This window comes from Geotrypetes seraphini, chromosome 4 (genome assembly GCF_902459505.1).
Source record: "Geotrypetes seraphini chromosome 4, aGeoSer1.1, whole genome shotgun sequence".
In the NCBI taxonomy this organism is placed as follows: domain Eukaryota; kingdom Metazoa; phylum Chordata; class Amphibia; order Gymnophiona; family Dermophiidae; genus Geotrypetes; species Geotrypetes seraphini.
Window position 1 is genome coordinate 35524064 of NC_047087.1, and position 15096 is coordinate 35539159.

Here is a 15096-nt window from a genome sequence, read left to right on the forward strand (position 1 = left end):
CACATGCATTACAGAATTGATGCTCAAGCTAGACAGGATGCATTCTTTGGGCGTGCTCTGGCTGCAGGACTTTCTGATTCCTTCCCCTAAATGCTACTGCTTTGTTACTTCCCATCAGTTTGGCTGCAGGATTTCCTGGTTCCCTCCCCTAAATGCTACTGCTTTGTTACTTCCCATCAGTTTGTATAGGCTGGCTGGAAGGACACTAAGGAAGGAGAAATTAGATCTTACCTGCTAATTTACTTTCCTTTAGTCCCTCTGAACTTGGAGAAGTGTGATTTACAATGGTTTCTTATCTGTCTTCTTATGCTCTGCGGAGAGCAGTTGGTTGTGCATTCAAGAATTTATCTTTGCAATAAAGAAAAAAAAGTGAGAGAGAAGAGGCATAAGGAATAAGTGACTAAAATTACTGCACACGTTTAAGTGCCAGTTCTTCTGTATGCATGTGGATTAGCGGTTGTACTGGACAGTAGCGCAGATGTGTTTCTTGTCCTTTCTTGCTTTCAGTAGAATGATCTCATTCTATGAGGGGCTTTGCAGGGTCCTTATTGGCCCACTCAAAAATCAGTATTCTCAGTCTCCACCTGCTGGAAGGTATGCACAACCCATCATTTTTTCTGGGTTGGTCCAGAGGGACTAAAGGAAGGTAAAATTAGCAGGTAAGATCTAATTTCTCCTTTTGGACTTTTCACCTAGGTGCCCTCCTGTAGAATTACTCCCTTATTTTATAAAATTGATCTAGTTTATAGCAGAAACAGGCAAAACTACTGTATTTTAAGATACAAGCAATGCCAAATTTTGTGATATCTGACATCTGCCCATATTTTTATACAGAAAAAATATACTTACTTGATTAACACAGACAAGTTTTAGATCAACATAAATCACACTATTTCAGAATTTTGAAAGTGTACATTTTTAATTTGTATTTGTTTTCCTCAGTCTACAAGATTTAAAATGACCTCCCTCTAAAGCTGATCTCTCATCAGTACAATAAAACATGTTAATATAAAATTATGTATGTTCCTAAGATTCACAAATATTATTTCATCAAGAGGAATGAAAAATACAAGATTATTGTTTGCTTTCAAGTTTAATGTAATACAATTGGCATTAACAGTATTTTGCACAAATTTAGCAGTCATTTACAATTTTAAACATGAGTTGGTATTTGACCTATATTATTTTTACAGCTGGAAAGTTGCTGAGGTTTGTGACATGCCATTGTATATAAAAGTATTATTAAAAATTACAAACTGGCCTGTAATTAACTTTATAATCTCCTGGGCAGCTGCTCCTGTGAATAGACCATAAAAAAAACATAATTACATAATTACAGCTAACACTTTATAATAGTTACAACTGTCCTAACTTCTGAACAGTAATGTCTCGGTGAACTAATGGTTATTACCTACATGGCAGAACTCCAATTCTCAGAATGACAGGGTTGGATGTGGGGGTCAACAATAACATTCAAGTTAAAAAAAGGCCAATGACAACTGTAGCAGGTGTTTTCATGGACAGCAGGTCCCCAGAGCCACACTATCCCGCTCACCCTAACCAAGGTTGAAGCATGCTTTTGAACAAACAAACACTCTGAGGAAAATTGCTAGATGTGATCTCTTGCACATGCTGAGTACAATTTCTCTAATAGTTTATGAGCTTTGGGATAAGGGACTGGCTCGGCTCTGTTATGTGATGACATCACCCATATGTGTGGCTGTTGGATCCTGCTGTCCACTGAGAACATCTGTTATAGGTGTGAAACTTTGCTTCATCTGTATAAATGGCTTTGGAAATTCTCTTCCAAATACACTTAACTACTTACTAGTACAGAACATACAATTTTAATGCATCTGCTATGATAGTTTTCTTTGTGCCCAAAATGCTCATAGATGCATTCCACTGAATTTGTTACACAAAAAATTACAAGGTTTAAATTAATACTTTCGCCTACAATTTTTAAATGGTCCACAAAGAAATATAAGACTGTGAAATTACGAGTAGTCTTTTTTTGTTGTCTACTTTCAGTATCCAAATCATCTGGAAATTCAGTTCTGATTTCTACAAAATAATATTATAAGACAGGGGTGCCCACACTTTATGGGCTTGCGAGCTACTTTTATAATGACTAAGTCAAAATGATCTACCAACAATAAAATAAAAAAAAACACAAAGCACATTAAAAGGCAGAGAAAATGTTAATTATTCATATTCTGGGTTTTTTCAAAGAGGTCATGGCAGATGACTCTATGCAATGTCACCTCAGTAACAAAATACAAAAATAGACAAATACACCCCCTCCCTTTTTACTAAACCACAATAGTAGGTTTTAGCACAGGGAGTTACGCTGAATGCCTCGTGCTGCTCTCAATGCTCACAGGCTCCCTGTGCTAAAAAACGCTATTGCGGTTTAGTAAAAGGAGCCATAGTGCAAAATATAGACAGCAGATATAAATTCTCAAAACCAACACATTTTGATCACTAAATTGAAAATAAAATCATTTTTCCTACCTTTGCTGTTTGGTGATTTCATGAGTCTCTGGTTGCACTTTCTTCTTCTGACTGTGCATCCAATCTTTCTTCCTTTCTTTCAGCCTCCTGTATGTTTCCTCTCCTCCAGACCTCATTCTCTCCCCCAACTTTTTCTTTCTGTCTCCCTGTTCCCCCTTCTTTCTGTCTCCCTGTCTGCCCCCTTTCTTTCTTTCTCCGTGCCCTCCCCCAAGCCACTGGGTTTGCTGCCACCGCCATCGGGGAACAGCCCCCAAGCCACCGCCGCCCCAAGCTTTCCCTGCAGAAGCGTCGCGCTGACCAGCATTCTGCTCCCTGACGTCAATTCTGACGTAGGAGAGGAAGTTCCGGGCCAACAAGGCATTTCTCCTCATTCCATCCAGCCTGAGCCCCATCTCTCCTTGATCCAGCATTTCCCTTCTGTGTCTGTCAGAATTACCATTCCACCTATTTTCCAGCATCCCCCTTCTTTGTGTCCATCTCACTATATTCTTATCTTACCACTTTTTCAGAATCTTCATTTGTCTCTGTCCTTGTCTTTACCCCATGTTCACCATTTGCCCTTTCAATGTCTTTATCTCCCCCCCCCCCCCCACACATACACTTTTTCAGCATTACTTCTATGTCTCTATTTCACCTCCTCTTCATGTCCCCTCTGTATCTCTATCCTTATTCAGTAGGTCCTGCTTACCCTTTGTGTCACTATCTTCATTTTCAGCTTTCCCCCCTTTTCCTTTGTTACTGCACCCTGTAGCCAGAATCTTTCCACCCTCCCTCCACTCCGGCCCAGCATGAAATATTTCTTTTTGTTTCCCTCCCCTCTCTCTTTCTTCCCCTCCCTCACCCACGAGTCCTGCATCTGGCCCTCTCCCTTCTACCTGCACCCGGCAACACCCCCTGCTCCGCGGCTCTCTTCAGCAACTCGTCAGCAGCGGTGATCAAGACAAGCTGCCGACATCGAGGCCTTCCCTCTACGAGTCCCGCCTTTGTGGAAAAAGGAAGTTGAAACAAGCGGGACTCGCAGAGGGTATGCCCCGACGTCAGAAGCTTGTGTCGATCGCTGCTGCTGAGTTGCCGAAGAGAGCCGTGGAGCAGGGGGTGTGGCCGGAAGCAGATAGAAGGGAGAGGGTTGCTGGAAGAGGTAGAAGTTCCGGAGTACGACACTGACCCGGGCTAGGATGATTTCTTTTTCAGGCTGTTGTTGCTGCTGCCGCCGCCACGCCACCACGCCTCCCCCCCCCCCCCCGAAATGACAAAAACAGCCTAATGCCCAGCGTCGGCGTCTTTGACGTCGGGGAGAGGAAGGCTGATAGGCCCGGTAGATCGGGACGGCAACACGAGTCTATCACAGAGCCCGGGATGGCGATCGCGATCGACGCGTTGGGCACCCCTGCTATAAGAGTACTATAAGAGTGCATTGCATGGAAAGATATTCTATGGGAACCTGTCCTATAAATGCACAGAGGCCCACTCTGTTCCCCAAGATCCTGCACTTAGACCAAACAGACACCACCACTACCACCAGGCAGTGCTGCTGCCTCTGAAGATGTATAAATTCACCCCTTTTTCAACTACACCATTTCTTTCATTTAAAAAAAAAAAAAATAAAAGTGTGTCTGTGGGAAAGTAGACATTTAACGGTTAGCAAGGCAATCGATTTAAATCTCGGCCAAATATTCACTGTTTTAGTGGAATTGTACCTCCCAAGAATGCAGCAATAGTGTGTGGCTCAGCAGCTCCATAACGACAGCTACAAGAAAAAGAGTCAAGAATTAGAGAAATATGTATGCTGGGAAGACATTTTTACAAGAAATTGACAATACTTACAATTCATGGATATAATCATCCTTCACTATTACAGATAAGCCATATTCCTGAAGCAGCACACTGAGGCTGGATTTCAGTTTTCCAATATCCTCTTCCACTTGACAGTTGTACACACCTATAAAATAAATTATTTATTTTGCTGGTGCATTTTCATTAGTTTTTATTTACCTGAAGATTCCCATCATATATTCTTTGGAGAAATAAAAGGTGTCCTCCATCTCTGCAATATAAGCTCTCTCCAATATGTAATAAGTCTGCTCATAACCCCTTTAAATAGCTGATCTTCCTGCCCTTCCTCGTTCTCTCTTCCTATACTTCTACATATCCTGTATATTTCAGGTGTTACCCAGATGTATGTTTTAAATATATGTACTTGAAGAAAAACATTTACCAAGCAATTTTATAATCAATCTTTCTCAGCAACAGTCAATAAAAATCATATTGCACTAATAACCCACCATCCTCTCCTGAAGATAAACTTTGCCTGTAAGTTAAACATTGGCACCAGTATTTAACTACACTGGCTGAAAATTGGCCTCAAATATTTACCCTTTAAAAAATGTGTCAAATTTGAAGTTTTTTTTATTCTAGACAAGTTGCGTTCTTTCCAGATTAAATGATGGAAAAATTGTGTCGGTAGAACTTCCTAAGATGGCATTGCGACATTTAAAATTACTACAAAATAAGGTAGCTCATCTGAAAGAGGTTGGGCAGCAGGGAACATTTAACACTGGTTGCCAACAGAGTTGTGTGGTTGGTTTAAAATTTTGACCTTGGTGTTCAAGGTGAGAGAGAATATAGATCCAGTATACTTACAGGACAGATTTCCATAGAAAGACCTCCCATGTCAGTTAATACAAGGGAGTCATTCTGTTTCTGAGATCCTGCACTTATTGATCAATTGACCTCAATGCTTATAAGACTTGAATAATTATTAACTTATCTGCTCCATACCAACCGCTTTGTAAGCTGCATTCAAAGCAAAAGGATTCATTTTTGCCATTGATTAAGGAATGTCATGTGCACTTCAAGGAGGTGGGCTCTTTTGGTGGTAGCACTGACACTGTGAAATAAGCTACCGGAGGCAGTATGGCAATAGCCAAATTATTTATGAAGGTGTGGCTTTGGAAGACCTTTGCTGGTTGTGATGTTTGAGGGGGTTTATAGATGGATTAGGTAGTTGGGAAGATACATTTAATAAGAAAGGGGTCTGGAGGTTATCTGGAGGCAGGATACTACAATATTAACAGTGGAAGAAATAGCTTATTTTATGCTGTATTGTACTTTATTGATGTTAAGTTACTTTGCTTGGTTATGTAGAAGCGACAGATAAATGTTAATAAGGAAAAGTGCCAATAATCTTATGGCAATTGATTTGCAGGAAAAACATTTACTTACCTGGATATCTGCCATGCTGTTTTTGAAATCTATCAACAGCTCTTAACATTAGGTACAATACTATCTCACTGTCTGCATTATCTATCCATGAAGCTACAATGAAAGAAAACAAAACATCTTAGCCTGTACTGCGGTTGAAAAAAAAAAAATAGAGTGCAACTATATATAGTAAAGATTTTTAGTTTTCCATCTTTTCTGAAGTGTGTAATTAGAATAACGCTATTGTCAACATTTGAGATAATGCACTACAAATGGCTGAGTGCTATGAGGAATATTTCTTATGGTACGAAAAAAGTTATCTAGGCTACTTGGGCAAGAGGAATAAAATGAAGCCCAGTGACTGTCTGCCGCAGCACAAGTTCTCTGAAAGACTCTTGAATTTCCTGTGGTTTAAAATGATTCCAGGTTTGACTAGCTAGAGTAAAAAGTGCATTTGGTACTGTTCCTCCATAACATCTCTGGATCAAATACTTAGGGGATTCACTTACTAAAGATCAGCAATTGCTTGCACCATTATTGTGCCTCATCAGCCACAGGGCTCACTTACATAAAATGGGTCCTGTGGCAGGTAATGGAAATAGCAGCATTAGTATGTACTACGTAATATTTACCTGCACTGTCCCCTCCTTAAAGAATGAAAAGTGCATTATTTCCAACTTTATGTTTCTAGTTTCAGCCTATACTAAAAAACCCCAGCTACTTATAGGGAAGGCTTCAGGACCAGTATAAGTAAGATGCTTACCAACGTCATCCTTCTTAAATGTATCCAAACTGTATTCCTCTGCTAGAGATCGACAGTGTATTACTCGAAGGAATGCAGAACTCCTGCCTAAACCCAGAGTGTACAAGAGAAAGGAATCACACCTACAAACCTAGGAAGATGCTAATAAGCTGGTATTCACAATTGCATCCGAGAGGGTGTAGTATATTGTTAAAAGACCTCTGATTAATTAGACACTGTCAGGGAAAGGATTGTACTAGGTAGGGGATGGGCTCAGGGATGGGATAAGTCTGACTTGTGGATTGTATTCACTGTGCTTATAATGGAAGAACATCCATGGATGAGGGTATTGGAAAGAGGAGAAAAGGGGGTGTGAGTCTGGTTCAGACTTTGGCGGGTGGAGTATAGGAGGAAATAAGTTTGTTATTCAGAAAAACATTGAGTCATGATTGTATACCTGAATGTTTATTGAATAAAAAAGTTTGAACATAAACTGGTATTCACTACAATCACACTGCCTCAGAACTTGACTGAACAGGGCTATGGTACCATTTCAAATATTGCATTTATTTCTCTGAAACAAATACTAGGACTGTACCGAGTAGTCATATTCAATCCAATTTGACCATGAATAAATTAGTCGTATTCAGCCAATAGTGATTTAATTTTGAATACAAATATTTCAGGGCTCCACTGTGCTAAGTCCTACTGAAATAAATACTTGATTTCTGATTTCACGTTATTTCTTTTATTTGTTATGTTAAAGCTCAATGCCCATTATTCGTATTCAGCAGAATAGTAAAATATGCTATTTGGTACAGCTCTACTTTCTAGTTTGGATTTCATTCTTGACAGCTAATTCTGGTCAGAAAAATGTTTTTCAAAGAAATTATGCAAATTCTGCTGCAACAGATATTTGCAACTAGACATTTTAAATGCAACATTTAGTAAATTAGAGTAAGAATGAAAACTTACAGAACAGTCGAATATCTTTCTGCTGAATGGATTCTGGTGGCTGTAAAGATGAAAGCAAAGATTTTTGCTTTACTGAATGTTAACTGATGTAGAGAGCAAGGGTACCATAAAGGTGGGGAAAGAATTTATAACAGTACTGAGAGGGCCAACAATTATTAACAAGCTGTAAAACATCTAACTGAAAGCACAAGGAGGAACATGAGTCTCTGGAGGTCCAGGAAGAATTGTTTATTCAAATAATCAGATAAAAACAACTTCAGAATTTTTATCAGGTACAAAATACATGTCACTGATGTTTGATGCTCACTAGGTGAAACTTAGACCCTATATGGTCCATGTTTTGGTAAAACTCAGCCTTCCTCAGGGGTCCTTAAAATGCAATGAAATAAGAGTAAAATGTGAGTGGACCTATATTATTTGATGAAATAAGTGAAACATATATGAGTGAAAAAATAAGTGAGAAAATGGATGAATACTATTATGTGAAAGTTGTGAAAAAAATCAAACCAATTTTTTTTTTTTTTATTTAGGATTTTTCAATAACCATACACCAAGCAAAACAGATCAGTAGAAAAATATAAACATAAAAACCCCCCAATCATCCATTAATGCAAGCAAGTTGTACAGTAGTTCTTCAGTACAAGGCCAAATCAGAGCAACACCGAGGACTTCCCTATCCCCCCCCCAAGACTAGATTGATGGGCATGTATAGAGTAAGTAGGGCAAAGTAGGGAGAGTGTGGTGCAGTAGTTAAAGCTACAGCCTCAGCACCCTAAGGTTGTAGGTTCAAACCCATGCTGATCCTTGTGACCCTGAGCAAGTCACTTAATCCCCCCATTGCCCCAGGTACATTAGATAGATTGTGAGCCCACCGGAACAGGCAGGGAAACATGCCTGAGTACCTGAATAAATTCATGTAAACTGTTCTGAGCTCCCCTGGGAAAACGGTATAGAAAGTTGAATAAATAAATAAAAAAGACTTAACACGACTCAGTGGATCTTTCTATCCGTTTTAAATACTTGTCCCACACTTTAAGGAAGAGTGTTGTATGATTATGCATTAGAGCTGTCAGCTTAGACATGCGAAAAATAAAATCCAATTCACTAAGTAACTGTCTCCTGATCAGAGGATGAACTTGTTTCCATTGTGCTGCCAATAAAAGTTGACTAGCTGTAAATACAGTATGTGAAAATCAGGCTTATAAAACTTGCTAGGGACTGCTATTAATGGTGTGTGCAATAACGCACTGCCCATGGATTTGCAAACTGTTTTGTGTAGAATTTTAGAAAGCAATTCAAAAACCATATCCCAGTAGAGAACAACTTTTGGGTAATCCCACCAAACGTGGAGAAAGGATTCTTGCTGTCCACAATTTCTCCAGCACAAGTCTGATACTTGAGGGTACATTTTATGTAACTGCACCAGCATAAGGTACCACTGTTAAAGCATTTTATATCCATTTTCTACCAAAGATCTCGCAACTGAAGTGCGTAACAGATGTTGAAACAGTTTCTCCCAGTATCAAATTTCCAGTTATGTAAAGGACAATAGTATTTTATTGGACACCTGGAAAACCTTGAAATGTATTAACAAATTAGCAGATTCTCCAGTAGAGAAATCCACATATCAGTCCATATGGCTAAACTCCAAGATTCAAATTGGTAAGTCTGGGATCTTCTGGAAGCAATGGATGCAAGCAGGGATTCAAACACTAGATGATGTTATTTTAAATGGAAAAATGCTTTGAGTTTTCACGACTGCAACAAAAATTTGGTATAGCTAACTCTCAAAACTATAAGTGGTTGCAGTTGAAGCAAGCCATTCAGAAGGGGTTCCCTGATTGGTTCTTTCTGTTACATAGATCTTTTTGGAGCCCTGTTAGGTTGCACAAGTTAAGACAGTTTTAAACCTAATAGACACTGGCACTGTCATTTAGACATTGGGACACTGGATCATCTGTTGTTCTATTGTCCTTTGATACTTAACTTTTGGAGGTCAATATGGGGTAAAATTAATAACATTTTGGAATCATCAATTCCACTAGCAGTCATTTGCGGTACAATATTACATGTTAAGCCCCTTATAGATCAATATAAAGGCCATCTTTTTCTTATAATGACTAGGATAGCCATCCAAAGGATCACCCGAAATTGGAAGAACTATGATTGTTTAAATTTTTCATTCTGGTGGGCAAGTCTTTGCTCCAGTTATAGATTTGAAAGGATGAACGCTGATAATTTGGGACATGGTAATATATTTAAATTGATATGGGACCCATTCACATCTTATGTTACCTCTTTATAATTGATGTGAGTCAGTTTTTGTTTATTTAGGTGCATATCCAGGGAAGGGTGGGGGGGATTATTTCTGTCTTGTTTTTGGGTACTTACATTTGGGGGTGGGTGAATGGATGGGAAGATATCATTAATTATTGATCATGACAGGAGTCGCCATACAACAAACCACATTTAATTGGAAAAATTGGAGTAGACTTAATTATTGCTACTGGTGGAATTCATTATGTCACATTTATAAAATGGAAAGAATAATTGCTATACAAAGAGGGAACTATAATAAATTTAATGAAATCTGGGGGCCATTGACAAGATATTGTAATAAATAGATACCATTTTTCCATTATAAATACAATAAAAAGGAAGGGATGGGGGAGAGATTTTATAATTTTATTAATATTTAGACCAATAATAAAGATTATTATATAGGAGTTTTATGAATGCATAGATTATGGTTGAGTTGGGAGGGATTGGGTTAAAATTATAAGTTTATTAGGTTTTTTATATACCGCCTATCAAGGTTATCTAAGCGGTTTAACAATCAGGTACTCAAGCATTTTCCCTCTCTGTCCCGGTGGGCTCACAATCTATCTATCTAATGTTTTAATGCTGAATATGATAAAATTACAAGTGTTGTATTCAATTTTAATTGTTATTTATTGTTACACTTGTTATATGATGTAAAATGTATAAAGATTTAAAAAAAAAAAAAAAAAAAAAATAAATATATATATATAGAAAAGGGTATGGTTTTTTGCGGTAATTTATGTTTTTGTGTTTTATCAAATAATCACCGGGTGGGTGAAAATGATTAAGAACATGTGTAAGTTGAATGTGTTTTTATTGTATTATTATATGTTACATTTATTGTATTGCACTAATGAAGTTTTGAAAATCAATAAAGAATTAAAAAAAAAAAAGATACAGTTTCTCCCAATTATGGGTAGATGGAACATGGCCCAATAAACCTTCCCAAAGTGCTATATATTTAATGGGAGGATCATTTTGCTGAAAAAGGGCCTTGTAAAATCGAGATACATACCCCCTACCACTGCTACCAGTAAGAGCCCATTCTAAGGGGGTTTCAGGCAATTGCAGTTCCCCAAGGACCTTACGCTGTATAAAGTCTTTCACTTGCCTGCACCTAAAATGATCAGAATGCTCTAAATCAGGGGTGTCCAACCTGCAGTCCCGTGAAGTATTTTGTGCGGCCCCGGTTGAGGGCGATGCAGTGTTTTCCTTTGCTGCCCCCGGGTGTTTACCGTCTTGCCGGCTCCCTCCTCCGTCTTGCTGCAGCGTTTGCACGGCCCCAGAATTATTTTTTTCAGCCAATGCGGCCCAGGGAAGCCAAAAGGTTGGACACCCCTGCTCTAAATCATAAGCCTCTGACAGGTCTGAAAAGGGCAAAACTCGCCCATCCTCAACAAAATCTCCCAATATATCGCGTGTCCATCCTACCAGGCATAAATCCCTCTTCCAACCACACCAGTGTGCCCTGAAAATAACATCTAGCACGTAGCAGTCGGGCCCATGTCTGGGTCCAGATAACAAAGGTATGTTACAAATATGGATAAAGTGTCCGATATGGGAACCCTTTCCAGTTTAACCCAGCTCTTACAGCAATTTTTACACTAAGCTAAAAAGGATTTTATTAATAATAATAACAGCTTATATACCGCAATACCGTGAAGTTCTATGTGGTTTACAAAAGCTTAAGCAAAGGTACAAATTGACTGACTTCAAGAGGGGAAGAGGAAAGAGAAGTAATTAGACAGGAAATTCATTGTTGAGGAGAAAAGTGATCAAAAGGACAGTAGGTCGCTATTGAGAGGAAAGAGATAAGTGGATCAGTTGTCAAGATGTTTTAGGAACAGGTGTGTTTTTAGACGTTTCCTAAATTCCTCATAAGTAGAGGGCGAAAGTAATTGTTCTAGGTCTTTACCCCATGATGCTGCTTGGTGTGAGAGAAGGAATTCATGGTGTTTTTTCAGTTTGCAACCTCTCACTGGGGGGGAAACAAAGTTGGAATGTGAACTTCTCTTGTGTCTGGTGGTTGAGAAGGAGAAAAGGTCAGTAATGTATTTGGGGGCAAGTCCGTGTAATGCTTTAAAGCAGAAACAGGCAAATTTGAACTTTACGCGTGCCTTCATAGGCAGCCAATGTAGCTGCCGGTAGTAGGGTGTCACGTGGTCAAATTTTTTTAGTCCAAAGATTAGTCTGACTGCCGCATTCTGCAACAGTTGTAGGCGTCGCATATTTTTTTGGGAAATTGCCAAATAGGTGATGTTACAGTAGTCAAGCAGGCTTAGTACGAGGGATTGGACTAGGATTCTAAAAACCGATGTAACAAAATAAGCTTTAAGGGATCTGAGTTTCCAGAGAGTGAAAAATCCCTTTCTGATTAAGGAATCTACTTGGTCTTTCATGGTTAGGCATTGATCCAGAGTTACACCTAGTATCTTTATGGAGGGCTGGATAGGGTAACTAAGGTTATTGATACAGAGGGGTGATTTAATGTCAAGTGGATGTGGTGAAGCAATGAAAAAAGTCGTTTTATCTGAATTAAGTTTGAGCCTAAAGTTTGTCATCCATTGTTCCATCATGTTTATAGCTTCTGAAGCTTTGGGAATAGTTTCGGAGACAGAATTGGTGAATGGGATGATAATCGTAAAATCATCTGCATAACTAAATAGTTTTATCCCCAGCTGGGTTAGCTTCGTGCCCAGTGAGGACATGTAGACGTTGAAGAGCAATGGGGATAGTGGAGAGCCTTGGGGCACACCGGATGGATTGCTCCAGGTGTCGGAAAGCTCATAATTAAAATGAACCTGATAGGTGCGGGATATAAGGAAGCCACGGAACCAGTTCAGCACCTTATCCCGGATACCAATGGCATCTAGGCATTGTAGCAGTTTCATGTGGTCCACTAGATCAAAGGCAGAACTCATATCGAATTGCATTATCAGGGCATTAAGGCCTTTACTAAACAGTAGGTGCAAATTGTCTAAGATAGCCGCAATTACTGTCTCCATACAGAATAATGGCCTAAAACCAGATTGAGTTTCATGGAGGAGAGAGAATTGATCAAGATAACCCATCAGTTGGGTGTGAACCAATCCCTCCATAATTTTTATAATAAACGGAATGGAAGCTACCAGTCTATAGTTGGATATTAGGGCTGAGGATACTTTACGATTTTTTAGAATTGGGGTTATAATAATGTGACCATTATTAGAGAGGAACTTCCCATTGTTTAGGTTGTAAGCCAAGTATTGCATCAGTGATAATTTAAATTCTAAAGGTGCTGCTTTCATAATTTCGGGGGGGCATGAGTCCAGAATGCAATAGGATCTAGAGTATTTGTTATATAATCTGATATAATCATTCCACTCTAAATCCTGAAAGGAGCTCCAGATCATGTCTGCCGGTATATCATTTCCTTGGGTGTTCGCTATTTGATGATCACAAGAGTCGTTTGTTGAACAATGGATTCTAAGGTTCTTAATTTTAGAATCGAAGTACAGAATGGGGCAGCAATGTAGTAACACTGCAAACAAGGGAAAGCCATACCCCCCTGGGCCCTAACTTGGTATCATACACTTCTCTTTACCCACAGAGGCCTACTCTTTCAGATATATTGGAAAATGTTTCTAGAAAGTCTGTGGAAAAAAAAGGTAGCAGAGAGAAGACTAGGGAAAGCCAAAAAGAGACACAGTAAGATAGGGAGAACCATCATTTTCACACTCTGGATTCGACCTTATCAAGAGATATGAGAATCTTCCCATTTATCCAGATCAGCCCATAAAGATTTCAACAAGGGCGGAAAGTTAAGCTCAAACAATGATTGAGGCTGAATAGCAATATTAATTCCCAAATATCTAATAGATTTAGTCACTAATTTGAAAGGGAAGCCAGACTTTAGTTGGACACATTCCCACTGGCTCACCGATTTGTTAAAATCAGAAACATTGCCATACTGGGTAAGTTCCTCAATTATTACAAGAAGAGAAGTCTTAGGATGTGTTGAGTGTGAGAATGACATCATCAGCAAACAAGAGCAATTTAGTCTGAAGCTCCCCAAACATAATACCACTCACTGATCCTCTGCTGAGAATGGACATAGCAAGTGCAAAGAGCAAAGGTGATAAAGCACAGCTTTGCCTGGTCCCCCTCGCCAATTTGAAGCTATCAGTGTAGCCCCCATTGATCTGAAGAGTGGCCAAGGGCTTAGTTTACAAAATCTGTAGCCAAGTAAAAAACTGCCCTCCGATGCCCATGGCTGACAGTACTCAACAAATATGGCCAATATACTCTGTCGAAGGCCTTTTCCGCATCTATTCCCAGCAGCAGGGCAGGCGATTTTTCCTTTTGCATATACCATATTAAATGGAGGTGCCTATGGACATTGTCAAAAGTCTGTCTCCCATCTACGAAACCAGCCTGGTCATCATGTACCAGGCAAGGCTTTTGCTGTTGCAATCTACAGGCCAAAAGCTTATAATCTGTGCCCAACAGAGAGATTGGTCTATAACAGTGCATCTCAAACTGTGTGCCTCCTGACATTCCAAGTGTGCCACGGCACACTGAGAAGGAAGAGAGGCACCTGCCAGCTGACTTCCCTACACGGTACAGTGCTAACACTGCCCAATTCGCTGAAGGCCTGCATGTTTCCCCCTTCTCTCTAGTGTCCTCTGGCTTCCCTCCTGGCCTCACCTTTAAAGCTAATTACAGCAGCCTGCAGAGGATCGCCGGTAGGTAAAATGATTTTATTTTCAATATAGTGATTGAAATGTGTCAGTTTTGAGAATTTTTATCTGCTGTATATATTGTGTCTATATGAAAAATGAATGGAAAAAATTGCATTACAGTAAAGGGGATGGGATCTGGGGCAGAGCTTGGGTGGGCCTAGGGAGGTCTGGGGTGCTCAGTTGATATTTGTTAAGACTTTAGGGGGTACTTAGCTTGAAGTAGTTGAGAAACACTGCTGTAGGCTATCAGCTGGCGCCAGTGCCTCTCCTTCTCTCCGGCCCTCTTCCCTGCTGGCACCCCCTACTGGCGTCTCAGGGCCCATCTGGAGGGCCTCTGCACATACGCAGATGTTGACGTGATGATGTCACGCATATGTGTGATGTCATCACGGCAACGTCCACGCACTTCTGGGTGCCTCAAGCCATGTCCACTACCTTTAGTGTGCCCCGGCTCAAGAAAGTTTGAGAGATACTGGTCTATAAGATCGCCAATTAGAGGGGTCTTTGCCTGGCTTCAATATCAGGGTAATTCCTGACAGCCACCAAAAAAATCGAACAAATTATTAATGGTGGATGGAAGAATGAATACCAAAGTTTGTAAAAGAGAGTGATCAAAATAAA

General features: G+C 39.7%; 1 protein-coding gene across 1 annotated transcript in view; it reads right to left on the minus strand.

Moving 5' to 3' along the window:
• Positions 1-1074: 1074 nt before the first annotated feature.
• The window catches only part of NAE1 (NEDD8 activating enzyme E1 subunit 1), a 107801-nt gene continuing 93779 nt past the window's right edge, over positions 1075-15096 (minus strand). Inside the window, exons 15-20 of the mRNA XM_033941031.1 lie at positions 7433-7472; positions 6479-6565; positions 5737-5829; positions 4339-4453; positions 4212-4261; positions 1075-1297 (exon numbers count right to left, since the gene is read on the minus strand). Of these exons, the coding sequence (XP_033796922.1) occupies positions 1188-1297; positions 4212-4261; positions 4339-4453; positions 5737-5829; positions 6479-6565; positions 7433-7472 (495 nt within the window). The 3' untranslated portion in view covers positions 1075-1187. The remainder of the gene's footprint in view (positions 1298-4211; positions 4262-4338; positions 4454-5736; positions 5830-6478; positions 6566-7432; positions 7473-15096) is intronic.